At 40.4% G+C, this 18761-nt stretch overlaps 1 protein-coding gene across 2 annotated transcripts; it reads right to left on the bottom strand.

Moving 5' to 3' along the window:
• Positions 1-220: 220 nt before the first annotated feature.
• LOC131137953 (tyrosine-protein kinase CSK-like) lies at positions 221-18627 on the bottom strand. Of its 2 annotated transcripts, XM_078791692.1 has the most exons (14): positions 18308-18627; positions 11480-11548; positions 11278-11391; positions 11089-11201; positions 9352-9571; positions 7894-7987; positions 7022-7087; positions 6762-6861; positions 4931-5021; positions 4784-4857; positions 3888-4083; positions 3722-3808; positions 1120-1333; positions 221-1036 (listed from the first exon to the last, which is right to left on the bottom strand). In XM_078791692.1, the coding sequence occupies exons 1-13, from the start codon at positions 18392-18394 to the stop codon at positions 1139-1141; spliced, it is 1506 nt and encodes a 501-aa protein (XP_078647818.1). In that variant the 5' UTR covers positions 18395-18627; the 3' UTR covers positions 221-1036; positions 1120-1138. The 2 variants fall into 2 exon arrangements, with proteins under 2 accessions (XP_078647818.1, XP_057942422.2); XM_058086439.2 differs by having other exon boundaries at positions 221-1333.
• Between the last annotated feature and the right edge of the window lie 134 nt (positions 18628-18761).

Here is an 18761-nt window from a genome sequence, read left to right as displayed (position 1 = left end):
TAAAAGCTCTGATAAAACATCCCACTGTTCTCAAATATCTTATTTTTCAGTACAAAATAAGATGAAAAATAAATAACCAAATCAAGAATAAAGAAAATCAATAAATCAGTAATAAATAAATATCATAATAATAATAAAAACTTAAGAAAGCACATATAGTTGGTGGGTAGACAAATGATTTTTTTCAGATTAAAATGAACAAAGCATTATTAGAGCCCTGTAGACATGACAAAACACGACTATAGTCACATTTATACTCTATTTACAACATATTGCGCAACTGCAGGGTCTTGAGACACATGCTAACTCGCAAACTAGAGAGCTAGCGACCTAAACGGTAGCCTTCAAGTTATTTCCTTTCAACTTAAATAGCCAAAAACTTACCACTTCCACATGGATAGGGAGGATAACTATTAACAGTTATTTAACCTTTAACATGAACATTAATGAAACTTAATAATTGTACCCAATTAGCAAGTTAGCATGGTACTCAGTTCCATCTGGGATCAGCGTGGTAACTTTAACAACATGTTTGATGAGATGCTTTATCTTGACGTGTATTTTCCCTTTTATTCCAAATCATTTCCTGCGTTTATTTGTACCCAGCGTTTAGGGGGGGACATGAGGGTAGTTGGTGTGAGAGAGACAGATGCAGAAGATGGGGTTGGATGGAGGCCAAAGAGAAAGAAGAAGAATATATATGTTATTATATAAAAATGATTTATTTGGCCAAATACATATATGCACATTTGCAGGGCAGTGAATGTCAATGACTGTCCGGGGGGGGGGGGGGGGTGGTTGGGGGTCCCGGGGGTCCCACCTTGATGTCGTACTGGCTCTTGTCTCTAAAGTAAAATTCATCTTCAGAAGGAATCCATGCAGGTTGAAAGCGTAGAGAAATGATGAAGTCAAACACGAAGCTGCAGCGTTGCCAAATGTCACAGCCAATGCCGGGTTCCACTAAAAGGCTCCGACATTGAGAGAGAAGGCAGGAAGATGTGAAGATGTTGTGGACACAGGAACCTTCTCACATCAGCTGGTAAAGTTAAAGCAACATAAGGACATGTTGTGAACGTTGTGGACGTCCTCAAATCAAGTGAGATATTTGTCTGGTCTCACATCAGAAGTTCATGTTTAGTCACAGCTGGGTGCATCTTTTGCGTACGCCCTGGCAGGTGTTTAGTAGCCACGCCTTCAACTGGTCAAAAGTGGGCCGACGAGCAGGATCCAGTTCCCAGCATCTCGTCATGATGTCATAGACAGCTGTAGGACATCCATCTGGGGGGGGCATCCGGTATCCTCGCTCCAGCAAAGCCCCCACCTCTTTTAATTTCTGCACAATGGGAACAATACAGTTGATGTTGTTAACGACTATGTTGGTAAGACTAGTACAATGACAGCTGTCCTATCTAGTCTTTCAGCATGAACCAGTAAAGTCTAGTGAGATGAGAACTGTCCTATCTAGTCTTTCAGCATGAACCAGTAAAGTCGAATGAGATGGGTGTTGTCCTATCTAGTCTTTCAGCATGAATCAGTAAAGTCTAGTGAGATGAGAGCTGTCCTATCTAGTCTTTCACCACAAACCAGTAAAGTCTAAGGAGTTGAGATCTGTCTTAGTCTTTCAGCATGAACCAGTAATGTTTAGTGAGATTAGAGCTGTCCTATCTAGTCTTTCAGCATGAACCAGTAAAGTCTAGTGAGATGGGTGCTGTCCTATCTAATCTTTCACCACAAACCAGTAAAGTCTAGTGAGATTAGAGCTGTCCTATCTGGTCTTTCAGCATGAACCAGTAAGTCTAGTGATACGAGAGCTGTCCTATCTAGTCTTTCAGCATGAACCAGTAAAGTCTAGTGAGATGGACGCTGTCCTATCTAGTCTTTCACCACAAACCAGTAAAGTCTAGTGAGATGACAGCTGTCCTATCTAGTCTTTCAGCATGAACCAGTAAAGGCTAGTGAGATGAGAGCTGTCCTATCTAGTCTTTCAGCATGAACCAGTAAAGTCTAGTGAGATGGGTGCTGTCCTATCTAGTCTTTCACCACAAACCAGTAACGTCTAGTGAGATGAGAGCTGTCCTATGTAGTCTTTCACCACAAACCAGTAAAGTCTAGTGAGATGAGAGCTGTCCTATCTAGTCTTTCACCACAAACCAGTAAAGTCTAGTGAGATGAGAGCTGCCCTATCTAGTCTTTCAGCATGAACCAGTAAGTCTAGTGATATGAGAGCTGTCCTATCTAGTCTTTCAACACAATGTGATGAATTCTAGTCAAACTAGAGCTGTCCTATCTCGTGTGTGAGCATGCACCAATGCAGTTTAATCTGCCAACAGCTGTCCTGTCTGGTCCTTGAGAATGGACCAATCAATGTCTTGAGCCCAAGCAGTGCAGTAACGATTGAGTCAAAGCCCTGAGAATCCATTGGCCTGGACGAATGAATGAGTATATTTGGTCATATCTTTAAGACTTCAATGCGAGCGGGCCTCCTTACAGAGGCATGCCCAGATACACAGTAGGCCTGCCCTCCCCCAGCTACACTTGACTGTTTACGGTGTTAGTAATGGCTCCGAGGATATGTTTCTTCGATAGCAAGCTGTAAGTAGCAATTATTTCAATTAATATCAGTTTCCTAACTGTGTTTATTTAGTGCAAGTCATGGACAAAAGGTGCTTGTCAGTGTAGCATTATAGAGTGTGCATGCAGCCCCCCAATGGCTGGAGTTGCAAATAGCCTTTTTCCACCACAACCAGTGTGTCTACCTGAGTTTTTAAACGGGTAGTCCGGCAAAAAACGTGAAATGACCTCATTCCAGTACGACGGTGTACAAAGATTGCCTGGACGCAGTAAATGCGGACCTACGTTACTACTGTTAGAGTTTGTACACGGTGGGTCAGGGGTCTCCAGCCAGTCGATGCTAACCACTCTCCAAAGGGTTTATTCATTTATTATCAACTCCTATGCCGCCAAAAAGTGGGGTTCGGCAGCTGGACCGGAAGTCTTTGGGAGCGCATGGGAGTGTGACCAATCACAGCGGAGCGGCAGTGCCTGGAGGCGGGCCATGGGTGGAATAACCTGAAAGCGACCATTTTGGAAATCCCAGGAAACCCAGCTGGAATGCAAATGAACATAATAGCCCCCCCTTGAAAGCATCGCCTTCCCCAGTAGCATCACAGCGTCAGTCTTGTATCTTCATTGATGGGATTTGGCCAATAAACTGCATTAGGAGAAACAAGTTTAAATAGTTGTATATTTTAAACTTGTATAGGTACTTGTCTTGTATAACTCTTAGCTACCTTTGGAGGGTTAGGTTGCTGTGTAGTGATTTTAGCCTTCCATCGACGATGAGACTGCGAGCGGACTGTTATATTGGGTAACGACCTCCTACATTTCCCATGCGTTGTGAGGTTTCTCATAGCCTGGTCCTAACAGACTCGTGCTTGCTAGCGGTGTGCGATACCACTAGATTTGGTATCAAACAAATAACAAGTAAATACAGGGCCAGTAGCGCTGAAATCAATATTGTTTTTTGTTTTTTTTTAAATTTAGGTGGCATCATTACCATCTGAATGAGAATTAATTCTCATGACCTTTTTTGTGATTTGCCTTTTAGATTATTAATCAGTTAAAATTCAGGAAAGAATTCTCATTTCAAATTGGACAATGGCAACACAAAAAAGGAGTATTTAAATTCAGGAAAAGGAGTCCTTAAATTGGGCATACTTACAACTTTGGGGTAAGGCATTCGACCAAAAGAGTAAATCTCCCAAAGTAAAACACCGTAACTCCAAACATCTGATTTGGTGGAGAATTTCTTTTGATAGAAAGAGAAAAAAAGCCATTTAAAATCTTTTCAACAATTGTTGGCAAAAAAAGGTCACCCAAGGCAGCACCTTTTCTCTGAGGGCCTCTGGTGACGTCCACTTCACAGGCAGCTTGTCAGTATCCTGAACGGAAGACGCCTTCTTGGTCAAACCAAAGTCACTGACTTTAGCCACATGGTCCTCTGACAAAAGAACATTACGGGCAGCCAGATCGCGGTGGACAAAATGATTGGCCTCCAAATACACCATGGCGTCACACACATTTCTGCACGGGAGGAGAAAATGACTCAGCTAGGTGGCGGTCATGGTCATAAATCATATGTATCACAATATCCACTTGCAGCTATTTATCAACGTTAATTGCTTACGTGAAGTAGGATTCCTTTAAATAGTTTTTTTTAACATTATTAGAAACCTCAAGACATGAAATAACACCCCTATATTCACCTTTAACAAATCCTCAAGTAGAGTAGACATAGCAAAAAAAAAAAAAAGACATAAATCTTGTGTGTGTTGCAGTAAATATGTTCCGGTGCTAGGGGAATTCAGTGGGCGGCGGACAGGAAGTTGGGGGTCAAGAGATGAGTTTCAGCTTGATGTGGGTTGTGGCCGCAACAGCAGCTCATGTCAGGGATTGTTGGGCCTATTGTGTGATTCAAAACTGTAAAAAAAAGCCTGTCGTACCAACAATCAAGTCTGGTGCTTGTGTGTCTCACCCAACATTACAGTAAACGACCAGTGTAGAATACTACATATCTTCAAAACATCCTTGAATGCGTTTTCTGAATGCCTTATTTTTGTATTTGACCTTTCTATGCTTGAAAATGCTTAATTTGCAAAAAATATGTAACATTTACTTAAATATGCATTTTTTTTTTTTACAAATATTCCACCACAAAACATCATCATTTATTCATGAATATATTTTTGATGAACCGTGATACTGTTTGGGTGTAACTACTCACAATGAAAAATTAAGGAGAGCAACTTCACCGAGTACAGTCCGCCCTCTAGAACGTAGGTAGTCCACTAAGGTACCCTGCAAACAGACACACACACACACACACGTAAGTCAAGTCGTGAGGTTGTCGATGAGAAGGTCAGACACCCACCTTTGTCATGAATTCAGTGATGATGAATAAACTGCCGTCATCCTCTGTGATCACGCCATGCAGCTTCACCAAGTTATGGTGACACAGTTTCCTTTGAGAATAAACAATGTGGTTTTTCTATCGTTCAAATGCTACGATATTCATTCAAATGAATAATTATTCAATTATAAGTACCAAACCGCAGACTTTTGGCAACAAACTGGCTGACTTTTCTAATGGGACGTCAGCCTCTGCACACATTGCTACTAAATCGTCAACAATCTGTAATGCCTGTGCTTACCGTTAACAATGAAGGAAGATGTAGTCACCCATGCAATCCCAACTGCATAGGTAATATATCCTTATGGCACTCTTACTTTGTTTACACAGATGACAAACAATGCTGAACCTGCACGTCATCATCTATTCGTCATATTGCATGCCGAGTAAGATAAATGTGTACATGTTGGCAGGTCTGCGCCACCATTAAAAGCTCCCCCAGACCACGCCACCTCCAGCAGGGTCTGTTCCAATATTTGAGAAGCATTGGTGTTCATAATGATTTTGTACCGTGATTAAGAGGTCCGCCAAGTAAATACTTCCCCACTTGAACATCCCTTCTTTCACTCACAAAATGTCTTAGTAATATTTATTTACATACTTAAATATTTACTCTTGGATTGCCATCCGGAACATTGATTTTTACATTCTTATTATTACATGCTGCTTATATGGTGCTAAGTGTGTACTTTAACGCTGAAAAATGTTGGTAGTTTCAATAAAATTCTAATTAAAAAAAGGCAAGGTCATTTGTATGTATCAAAAAAGTACCACGCTGTTACACAAATGTGAGTTTTGTGTATCGTTGCACCCCTACAGTTTACACAGCAAGGAGGACTTGGAAGAACATGTGCAAATGAGGGAATTATAGGGAAAGTTATTGTTAATAAAATTGTTATTTTGATGTAAAACAAACCTTTTTGTGTTGTTCTTGTGGTATAATTGCTTAGTTGTTTAGCAAAATATTTGCCGATCCAGCTGACTTCCGGCAAGAGGCGGGGTCCACCCTGGACTGGTGGCCAACCAATCACAGGGCACATATAGACAAACAACCATTCACACTCACATTCATACCTATGGACAATTTGGAGTGGCTAATTAACCTAGCATGTTTTTGGAATGTGGGAGGAAACCCACATGCAAAGTGGAGATTCAAACCCAGATCTTCCCCATCTCCTGACTGTGTGGCCAACAAGCCAATCACTCGTCCACCGTGCGGCCCTGCTTTTTTTTTTTTTGGTGAGAAATGACATTTTGCTGAAAGCTACCTAAAAAGTAGAAACAAATGTTTTTTTTCTGATTAAAGACAGGAATCTAATCTTCCTTTTGCTAGGCTCAATGTTTATAAAGCCCAGGGGTCAGCAACCCGCAGCTCTGGAGTCTGTAGTCTCTTTGTTGTTGGGTCCCTTTCGCAATGCTAGAATACTTTTGAATACCAGTATGGGCAAAATCTGCATCTTTGTAACGAGTTCAACAAAATCTGACTTTCTGATCTAATACTTTCTCATTCCTAGCTGAGGAATGAGGAATGCAAGCGGGTGTTTGACTGCCTGCTTTGGTTGGGTTCTGTACGGACAGATCTTGTTGGCGCCAGAATAAAGTTACCATACCAGGTAAGCAAGAGCACTACTAAAAAACCTACAAAAAAAAAACTAAAAGATGAATAAATTTGTGTTTGGGTTGAAAAAAAAGGTATAAAAACGTGTGTTTGGTAGCAAATTAGTACTTGAAGACACAATGAGATCAGCTTGTGAGCCAGTTTCTCTCAGCATTTCCATATTATTGAACTTACATCATGATAGAAGCCTCTGCAATAAAGGCCTGTGCGGTGGCATCATTTTTAATGCACTTCACAGCTACTTTGATCCCTTTGTAGTCAGCCAACATTACTTCTGCAAAGATCACAAGCAGAAACAATAAACAATGCACTCAGCCAACCGTGTGCTGGTGTAGCAGCCATGACCAGCGACAGTGTTTGTCCTGTATTGCTGACCAAAAGACATGTTTTTCTCCAAGGCGCTCATAATGAACATCAAGCCAGACGTTACTCACCTCCAAACTCTCCTCTTCCAATGACCTTTTGTAATTTGAGATGCTTTCTGTTCATCACCCAGCCACCTGTAGGTGAATTTAAGACAGGAGACGTGACGCAACCACAAGCTCCAATCCTTCAATCTGGAAATAACTCAAGTGTTCATTCAATTACAGTGTTCCATCGTTTATCGCAGGGGATATCAAAAAATAGCCTGCGAAGGAGCCAACTTTATTTGTTTACAATTTTTAGATATGTTTTAAGGCTGTAAAACTCCTCACAATACACTTTTCTCAGGCAGGCATTCATATTTTTTCTCTGGTTTAAACACTCTCAAAGTTCAAACCTTCATTTCAATTTTAATGATCAACCAACAAGGACACAAGAACGGATGGATTGTTATACACTCACACATTACTTCCTCTGACTGTGCCTCGTCCTAGCGCCATCAACTGGAGTGTTTTTGTATCCTCGTTAAAACATATTGCTCCTGCCATCGTCCTCCTCCTTATCCTACTCCTCGAACTGAAGATTCATTTCGCCGGTTAGCTCCTTCACCTTCTATTCTACCGGCGGTTACCAAGCAAGCAGCTCACACAGTTGGCCACAACAGGAAACGTCACAGGAGATTGAGATTGATACGTTGGCTTACAACCAATCGGGACAGTTGTGGCTCTATATTTAGCATGTGGGTTCCTAACATGCTCGTACAAGCACATGAACACTTCTTCAACTCTCACATGAGTATACGACAATAACGAACACAACAACAGAGCACCACTATATTGTTCTAATACACCACCAGCAGCAGAACACAACGCACACTCAAAAAAATGCGCCAAACAGCAAATCTGTGATGTAACAAGGGAACATCGTATTCAAGTAAACCCACCTCTCAAAAACTCATCTTGGACTGCTACGGTCTCTTGCTTCAACTTTGGCTTGTTTAGGATGGTGCACAGACCATCAGCTTTGTTCTTGTAGTGCTGTGAAGAGAACATTGAAAATATATATATTCTCAGGCAGGAAGTGTCATCTGGTAGCCCACAAGATCCAGTATAAAATGACTGAATTCACAATAGAGCCCTGGGTTACAAGAAAAGTGCATGTTCAATGAACTTGACTTTGACAGCCATGTTTAAGACCTACCAATTAACCTAACATGCATGCCTTTTGCACTGTGAGGGGAAAACAGAGTCAAACTGGGGGACCATTTCGGTCATGCAGTTGTTTTTATTTGGACTGTAGCACATTCTAAAAATAGTACCTAATACGCTTTTCCAAATTTCTGACCTAGAAATGTGAGAATGTTGTATTCTTTTGTTAAACGATGCCAAAGTTTCAGATAATGAGGTTTTCGCATTTGGAAGTGAGACCTGAAAGAAGTTTGGGATGGCTCTTTGGGATAGTCGGAAAGGAAACAAACTGGCGCCTAAGTAAGTAGCAATCTTTTTACATTAGTATCAATTGGTATCATTGGTATCAACTTGGAACCAACGTTGGGATCAATATTTGTATCGATTCGCCCACCACTGTGGATCAATTCCCGATTTTGGGTTTTGGCAGTTGTTCGGAAGTCCTCAGGAGGGCTCGGAAGCGTGGCCAATCAACATGGCTGGAGGCAGGCCATGGGTGGAAAACACACAAACACAAAACACAGACTGTTTTGGAAAGCCAAGAAAATACGACTGGAATAGGTGCACATTCTGGAAGTTCCAGAAAGCTTATTGTGTGTTCTATAGGAGTCCACGACTCAATACAAAGGGACGGAAATGAGCATAGTAATAGGTTGGCCTGCGCTTTTTCACCGATATTGACCGATACTGATCGGTGGCCGATCGATGGGCGCACCCCAGTAGATATGAATAATTATTTTATAGTAAATAATATTTGCTTACAATACTGTTAAAAATTCCCCAGTTTTTGAATGTGTAATGCGAGCGCTGATTTTTCCGACTTGGTTGTCTGAAAGTGCTCTGAATATAAATCTATCCGGAATATAAAGTGAATATAATGTCTCCGAAATCCACAAAATATAACCTCTGAGCATATGCACATATTGGTTTACAAAATATGAAAGTCCTTTCATTTTCTAGTACAGTCATAGGAAAAAGTTTGGGCACCCCAGCCGTATAGGAAAGTCCCATTCACTTGAACAACGCTGCCCGAACACCCTTTTTTCGGGCTTTCCTCCATCATGGTTTTTCCTAAATCTATTCATGAAGAACTCAACACTAAAATGCCTATTTAAGCCAATTGTACATATTGTACAGTACATAAACGGCTAAATGAAGCAAACACCAAATAAACATGAAATGAGACATAAAGGGCGTATGTATGTAGGGCGTACCTCAACCAGCTGGATGAGGTTGTCAAAGTAGACGTCTTCATCGATGGTGAGCTTGCCATGGAAGTATTTGATATGGTAGTGCTCCACTTTGTCATTGGTGCTCAAACACAGCGTGTAGTCTCCTGGGTGGTTGGTGCTCTCCCTCACCAGGAAGAGGCCCATCTCTGGGGGGCAGAGCAAGTGCTGAGCTTGGGACCGTGTTATTTTGCCGTGAAACCACCTGCAATAAGAAGCACAGAGCAACCATAATCTTTCACACGTGTTATTGTCTACATAAAGTTATATTATGCTGTCATGGGGTGAAGCTATCAGATTGATTCCCATGATGCACCATGCTCTTCCACTATTATAGCTTACAATGAATTTGAATCTATAAATAGTTCATTGATTTTATGAGTTTATTTTAAAAAGTTGAACTCTTCCACTGTCAAAGCACAGTTTTTGTTGAGGTACAGGTTTTAAAAAATTTGTTTTTTTCTTTGATTTATTTTTTGTCACATATTGAAGTACTCGGTGATATGAGCATCCAATGCCATAATGGGTACCATAGTAAGTGTCAATATAGTGATATATATAACAGCTTTACAATCAGTAACTGTTACATTTGTTCACTTCCTGCTTTCCTAATATAAATTAAATTAAATTAAATTAAATTAAATTAAATTAAATTAAATTAAATTAAATTAAATTAAATTAAATTAAATTAAATTAAATTAAATTAAATTAAATTAAATTAAATTTAATTTAATTTAATTTTGTCCCGTACAGAAGTACTCGGTGATATGAGCATCCAATGCCATAATGGGTACCATAGTAAGTGTCAATATAGTGATATATATAGCACATCATGACTGGTTCAAGACTCTTCATCCTTGTATTTAGCAAACATCAACTGCTTGTATTGTTTCTTGAATTGGCTCATCGTTGTGCATTGTTTGATTTCCTTACTCAAACGTAGTCCTAGCATAGAAGTGTTTCAATTTTAGTTCTTCCCTGAGATCATATTTCTAAGTATTAGTATTGGAGTATTGGATGCACAATTTTTTGTATAAAAATTTTGGTCCCAGTATTGACCCCTGGGGTACTCCACATGTATATATATATATATATATATGAACTTGCAGATGTGTATTCTCCTAGCTGTACGTATTGCTTCTGTCAGCAAAGTAGCCTTTGACCCAGTTCAGAACTAATCCTCTTATTCCGTACCTTTCTAATTTAGTTATTAGGATGTATAAATAAAGATGCGTTTTGGGTGACACAAATGTCTACGGTAGGGATCACCAATCTTTTTTCTTGTGAGAGCTACTTGGATTCTGTCATTTTCGTAACATTTATTTTTATGGCTTATTTCAACACAAACACATTGAAGATAGTCGTTTTGTTTTTGGTATCCAAAACTCACATTTTGTATTAAAACAAACAAAAACAAACTGGCCATCTGCAAAATGCATTTAAAATTCACAAAAAATCTCACATTACCTAAAAACCTTCTCATGTATCTTTTCAATGCCTTATATTTGTATTATACTTAATTTTGCAATTCCTATGCTTAAAAACACTTAATTTAAGGGAAAAAATGCTTAAATATGCATTTTTTTACTAATAATAGGCCACATTCAATCAGGAAACCAGCATGATTTATTTGTTAATATACGTATTTTTGAAAAACTGTGATAGATTAGGGCCACAAAATGTGATCCCTGAGTGGATTCATACGCCAGACATTCAACTCACGGCATCAGATTCAGCTTGCCATCAGATTCCACACGCTCGTATTTCTGCACACGACTGGCGGGAATGGTTCCTTCACGTCCTGCCATGTTTGTGGCGAGGTACCAATGTGGATCCTTCAGTGAAAATGAATAAACGTGAGAAGAAATGAGCAGCGTTCCCAGCTTTAAAAAGCAAAAGAATAGTACTGACCTCTGTGGCTGCAACGATCGTCAACACATCTCCTTGGCTGAAAGGGAGGTGGTGCTCCAACGAGCCTTTGAAGTTGAATCTGGCCACACACTCCGTGCCTTTGGACCAAGGAGTCTATGGAGATCAACATCAACATTTTCCAGCTTTTTCATATCATTTTATATCATATCAAGATATAACTCGCTGTGTATGCGTGTTTTACCTTTGCCATGTTGTGATGGTTCGCCCTTGTAGGTCCTGTGGGTCTACAAATGGGAACCAGCACACAAACCTAAAGCAGCAATCAGATTCATAATACAGGAATTAGGACAATCTTTATTAAAAACACAATGTTTCCCATACATTTATGTATTTGTGGTGTATATAAATAGATTTGGCGCTACCCGTTTGACCTCACTCATATGGGACTCAATGTAGCTTGTTGTTACAGCGCCACAGAGTAGGTGGCGGTATGCATTGTGGTGCTCGCAGGATGAAGGCACACAAGGAAGAATCAATGTTGACATCTTTTTATTTACAGTATTTAGAGCTGACATTGCATTGCATTGACACAAGTACATTGCATAACTTTTTGACTCACGGGGTACATTGTGGTTCAAAAATATGGCAGAGGGGCTGTCGATATTTAGGTGGTCATTAAACAGAACGACGTTCTTGCTCACGGTGCAGCAAAACAAAAACACACCACATCCACAGCATAAATAAACAACTACTATGTGGGTCACAATCGAATCTTCTTAAAGGAGCACACCCGCCGCCACCTGACCGATGAACACACCGCAAATATCATCACACCCCGCCTAGTGCCCCCCCCCAAATGGCACACCAAACTAAAGCCTTTACACTTGCCAGCTCGGCGGGACATTTACCGTGACAACCAGTGGTGGCGCTATGGCATAGCCAGGAGTGGCCGTGGCCACCCTTGGTCACTCGCCGGCCACCCCAGCGACCACCCCCATGGCTGGGAGAACATTCAGCCAACCGGTGTTTCCGCTTGGACGCATTTCACTGCAACACGCAACTTTCCATGTGGAGGCGCTATCAATAAATGCTAGTCTTATCGGGCTGGGTGACATATACGTATTATTATTATATATTTTTAAATATCAATATTTACTTTAAGCGTGATATCAAAACCAACCATATCGTTGGTATCGATATAGACTGGATTTGCGCTGCATCTCACTCATGCCTGCATGCAGGAGGGGGGGGGGGGGGGGGGGGGGGCGGAACAGACCCCCGGTAGCTCAGTTGAAGCTAACAGGCTACCGTGTCTGCGGTGGAAGAAGTTGGCAACAAATAAACAGTAACTCACTAATATGGAGGTACTTTGATACTTTGATATAATATATGGTGACACAAAAAAACTTGCATTTTTAACAATCCAATAAAACCAAGAGTGATTGAAGAAAAATATTTGATTAGTAACTGAACCATTAAAACATGCCATTTAAATGGACCTATTATGTTTTTTTTACTTTTCTGATGTTTTATTCTCGTGTTAAATGATGCCAAAGTTTCACATCATGATTATTTAACAGTATTAGTTGATTATTAGTATTTTTAATGAAACCACTTCACATGCATTGATTTTGTCTAAATTCACTTTTTGGAAAAAATATAAAAAAATATCAGGGAGTGTTAACAAATGAGTGTGTCCATGCTGTGTTTCGGTGGCACTATCGGGCGGGGGTGTACACACACCGGGCTTGTGTGTGTGTGTGCACACGCTGCAAGCCTCTTGTGACCGCTTGTTGATGAATCAATCCACGAAGCTGGAGCCGTGTTACAATGCATACACATTTTTAAAAATGATTATTTTTTGGTCATACTTCCTGCAACGTTCCAGTATCCATAAGATAGCAGCTAGTATTAGCTAGTATTAGGTATATGTCAATGAGCGCAGCATCAGTCCTGAAACAGTGGGGGTCGGGCCACATTGGCTTCAGCAATGTAGCTGTGGGGTCATCGGAGAGATATGAACATACGTCCTCACGGTGCAACAAAATGAAAACACAACCCATCCACAACAAGTTAAAGCATCACATACATCAACTACTACCACGAAAGAGCTAAGCGCTAAACATAACATGACTTAAACCAGGGGTCTCAAACTCAATTTACCTGGGGGCCACTGAAGCTAGGGTCTGGGCAAGGCTGGGCCGCATCAGGTTTTCCAAAAAAAAAAAAAAAACGCATTTATTAAAAACAGAAAAATATACAGACTTTTTCAGTGTTTTGGTTCAGATTTTCTACAATAAAAGCTCTGATAGAACATTCCACTCTTCTCAAATATCTTAATTTTTATTTTTCTGCACAAAATAAGATTAAAAAAAAACAAATCAAGAATAAAGAAAATCAATTAATCAGCAATAAATAAAAAAATATATAATAATAAAACGGCAAATAATAAAAACTTAAGAAACCACATATAGTTGGTGGGTAGACAATTTTTTTTTTAGATTAAAATGAACAAAGCATTATTAGAGCCCTGTAGACATGACAAAACACGACTATAGTCACATTTATACTCTTTTTATTTACAACATATTGCACAACTGCAGGGTCTTGAGACACATGCTAACTCGCAAACTAGAGATCTAGCGACCTAAACGGTAGCCTTCAAGTTATTTCCTTTAAACTTATATAGGCAAAAAATTACCACTTCCACACGGATAGGGAGGATAACTATTAACAGTTATTTAACCTTTAACATGAACATGAATCAAACGTAATAATTTTTTCTGGGTACATGATACCATACAGCATCCATATCAAACTTGCGCGGGCTGCACTAATATTAAACTTTCATATCAAGGCGAGGGCCTCAAAGTAGTGTCCCGCGCCGCGTGTTTGAGACCCCTGACTTAAACTGTTATTTACATGTGCTGACGACACAGACCGAGGCTCGTCCAGCAGCAACAACAATATGAGCTATGAACAATAAAACATTGGATATCAAGAGCATGTTAACGTCCCACCTTGTTCACATCCCTGAAGACTTCTTCGACATAATTAGCAATCAAGGAAAAATGTGTCAAACACGGCAAAATGTCAGGAGACAGAGTGCCACAAGCTACCTGGCAGGCCTTGCGGTATTTCAAAAAGAGTCGTTCTAGTCGGTTTTGGTTACTTTAATAATAAAATTAATCTCCCAGCCCTGAAATGACCATTTGATCTATTTAAAAACAACAGCAATATAAAAGTACACAACATAAGTTAGTCAACTACAAAATGGTGGCGGTGTGAGGCCCTAACCCTAACCCTAACCCTGACCCTGACCCTTACTGAATCAGGAATCCAAGGACCAGAATCCAAAATGAAGTGCAATGTATAAAAAAGTTGTATTGAACCTTTTGTCCGAGTCGCAAGTTGTTTCCACTTCACATTGCAGACGACATGGAGCAAGACAGGACAGGAATGCCGACATTTGAGAGTGCCACTCCCTTTGCTGCTGACAAATGTGAACTGAAAGCAGCTATGAAGGAAACACGCAAGACCAAGTGAATGGTCGTCACACACAAACATGACGTCCTGAACACTAGAGGTTTTTGGTTGCATCGGAGCAATGATTGTATCCTTGTCTAGACTCTGTGACCATCCCGGCATGAACACGTAGGACGGGATGCACTTGGAATAACATCATGACTGAACACACACGAGAATGTAGAGAAACAGGAAGAGAAGATAACAGGACTGCTTTTCACTCAACAAACTGTTTTGTTTTGTCATTTTCGTGAATTACGGAAACCAACATGTGCCAAGACGTTTTATACATATTTAAAAAAAACTTTTGTGATATCAGTATGTAGGTAAAAAGGCGTATATTCAGTATGAATATGTTTCAGATCAACAAACAAATGGCAAAATGCAGAGACAAACAATCCACCTGTGTGAACAAGTGATTGCACCCTAAAGCTAATAACTGATTGGACCACCCTTAGCAGCAAACAACTGCAATCAAGTGTTTGTGATAACTTGCAATGTGTCCCTTACAGCACAGAATTGTTGTTATTTAGCCACTCTGGAGGCTTTTCAGTATAAAGCACCTTTTTAAGGGCATGCCACAGCATCTCAATATCTCAATCTCTTCTGTTATTCAGAGAAGGACTTGGTGGTAGAAAGTAGCCACGTTTAAATGAGGAGTTTTTCTCTTTCCGAATGGAATCTTTCCGAAAACTGTGTATACATGGAAAGGAATATTCCAATCACTTGTCTACATGCGCCGCTATAATCAAACAGAATAGTAACAGAACAGTAAAATGTAAACATCAACATCAAATAGCGGTTAGACCCAATAACCACCACAGAAAGCTTTCTAGATCTTCCAGAATCTGCACCTATTCCAGTTTTGTTTCTTTGGATTTCCAAAACGGTCTGTTTTCATTTATTCCACCCATGGCTCCAATGTGATTGGTCACACTCCTAAGGACTTCCGGACGACTGCCAAACCCCACTTTGTCGGCATAGGAGTTGATAATAAATGAATAAAGCCTTTGGAGATCGACTTGAAAAGTGGTTAGGAGCAACTGGTTGGAGATACAGTGCATCCGGAAAGTATTCACAGCGCTTCACTTTTTCTACATTTTGTCATGTTACAGCCTCATTCCAAACTGTATTAAATTAATCTCTTACCTCAAAATTCTACACAAAATACTCCATTATGACAATGTGAAAAAAGTTTTTTTTGACATGTTTTGAATTTATTAAAAATAGAAAACAAAAAAATCACATTTACATAAGTATTCACAGCCTTTGCCAAGAAGCTCAAAATTGAGCTCAGGTGCATCTTTTTTCCACTGATCATCCTTGAGATCTTTCTACAGCTTAATTGGAGTCCACCTGCAGTAAATTCAGTTGATTGGACATGATTTGGAAATATAATAACTGTCTATATAAGGTCCCACAGTTGACTGTGTATGTCAGAGCACAAACACCAAGCATGAAGTCAAAAGAACTGTCTGTAGACCTGCGAGACAGGATTGTCTTGAGGCACAAATCTGGGGAAGGATACAGAAAAATATCTGCTGCTTTGAAGGTCCCAATGAGCACAGTGGCCTCCATTATTCGTAAATGGAAGACGTTTGGAACCACCAGGACTCTTCCTAGAGCTGGCCGGCCTTCTAAACTGAGCGATCGGGGAAGAAGGGCCTTAGTCAGGGAGGTGACCAAGGCCCCGATGGTCACTCTGTCAGAGCTCCAGCGTTCCTCTGTGGAGAGAGGAGAGCCTTCCAGAAGGACAACCATCTCTGCAGCAATCCACCAATCAGGCCTGTATGGTAGAGTGGCCAGACGAAAGCCACTCCTTAGTAAAAGGAACATGGCAGCCCGTCTGGAATTTGCCAAAAAGCACCTGAATGACTCTCAGACCATGAGAAACAAAATTCTCTGGTCTGATGGCTTTCGTCTGGCCACTCTACCATACAGGCCTGATTGGTGGATTGCTGCAGAGATGGTTGTCCTTCTGGAAGGCTCTCCTCTCTCCACAGAGGAACGCTGGAGCTCTGACAGAGTGACCATCGGGGCCTTGGTCACCTCCCTGACTAAGGTCCTTCTTCCCCGATCGCTCAGTTTAGAAGGCCGGCCAGCTCTAGGAAGAGTCCTGGTGGTTCCAAACGTCTTCCATTTACGAATAATGGAGGCCACTGTGCTCATTGGGACCTTCAAAGCAGCAGAAATGTTTCTGTATCCTTCCCCAGATTTGTGCCTCAAGACAATCCTGTCTCGCAGGTCTACAGACAGTTCTTTTGACTTCATGCTTGGTGTTTGTGCTCTGACATGCACAGTCAACTGTGGGACCTTATATAGACAGTTATTATATTTCCAAATCATGTCCAATCAACTGAATTTACTGCAGGTGGACTCCAATTAAGCTGTAGAAAGATCTCAAGGATGATCAGAGGAAAAAAGATGCACCTGAGCTCAATTTTGAGCTTCATGGCAAAGGCTGTGAATACTTATGTAAATGTGATTTTTTTTGTTTTCTATTTTTAATAAATTCAAAACATGTCAAAAAAAAACTTTTCACATTGTCATAATGCAGTATTTTGTGTAGAATTTTGAGGTAAGAGATTAATTTAATACAGTTTGGAATGAGGCTGTAACATGACAAAATGTAGAAAAAGTGAAGCGCTGTGAATACTTTCCGGATGCACTGTAATCTGAACATTATTTTCAGTCTGAAATGGACTTGGATTGATGAGAAGTTGTCTGTGTAGCATTATAGAGTGTGCATACAGGGAGCGGGGTGCAAATTACAAGCTCACCAATGTCTTTTTTTTAAACACAGGTAGTTCCGCAAAGAACGTGTAATGACCACATTTCCTCTACGGATGTTGTGGCAAAAATTTTCTGCACGTACGTAAACATGGACCTACGTTACTAGTCTTTGAGTTCATACACGGTAAGTCAGGGGTCTCATGAACTACCAGTAGCTGCTAACCACTGGTTAGCGTAGCTTTTTCCCCTTTTTTAATTATTTTTTCTCCATTCTTGTAAAAACCGCTTCAATTTCCATTTTGGTTCATTTGTTTTGGTGAATTCTATTTTTAGAATGTGCAATGGGACACCCCTGTAGTCCCTATACATTTTATAATTGCGTGAGGGTTCTGGAGCTGAATCCAACCTAAAAATGACAAGTCAGTTTTATTGCAAACAGTGATCCAAAATCTAATGACTATAAAATAGACACATTACTTACTGCTGGCTTGCCATTGTTGTTCTAGCTTGTTCAACACCAAACTCACCCACTAAAGTACAGTACATTTCGTCAATCATATGATCAGTAAGGATATGAAAATGTCAAGACAGGTTTAAACCTGTCAAACACAAATATTCTGGTGGTATGAAAGCCACTAAGAGCTATTAAAAAGTACAACTGGTCCTTGACGTGAACCTGCGGTGTGCACATCATCATCAAGATCGTATCAACAAGAGGTTGAAGTCACAGGAAGCAGGAAGTAAGGTCAGCCCTGATAATAAAAAACCTGACGTTTACATTATGCTTCAAAGATATAAAAGAAACATTTACCGGTATGCAGGTTAAAGTGACTCCAGGCAATACGTCTACTTTCCACAATCCAATTTCATTTCGACCACAGCAGACAAATTCCCACATAGGAGGAAAAATAAATAAAGGCCAAAATCACACGACGTGTGTCACAGGTATTCCAAAACTTTCATAGTCCAGGTTGGTCGCCTTATATTTGTAGAAAAAAACACGTACAACTACGAGTCGAAACTGAAGTCACTTGAAAAAGTGGAAAGCTCACAGACTAAAAGCGGCACAGTGACTTAAAACACTTGTTAGTTTGACAAGATACTCCACTAACACCTCCTTCCACAAAAACTGGCCCGCCCTGATTTGTATTACGCATGCGCATTAACAGTACCGCTTTATGGCATAGCCACCGCCATATTGGGTCGGGCAAGGCTGTGTATGCCCGGTAAAACCATACCTGTCCTGTCAACTGCCAGTTTCCCCC

This window comes from Doryrhamphus excisus, linkage group LG6 (genome assembly GCF_037039965.1).
Source record: "Doryrhamphus excisus strain RoL-2023G ecotype Guam linkage group LG6, RoL_Dexc_Guam_v1.1, whole genome shotgun sequence".
Classification (NCBI taxonomy): Eukaryota; Metazoa; Chordata; class Actinopteri; order Syngnathiformes; family Syngnathidae; genus Doryrhamphus; species Doryrhamphus excisus.
The sequence above is the reverse complement of the archived record's forward strand: the minus strand, read 5'-3'. Positions and strand labels throughout refer to the sequence as shown.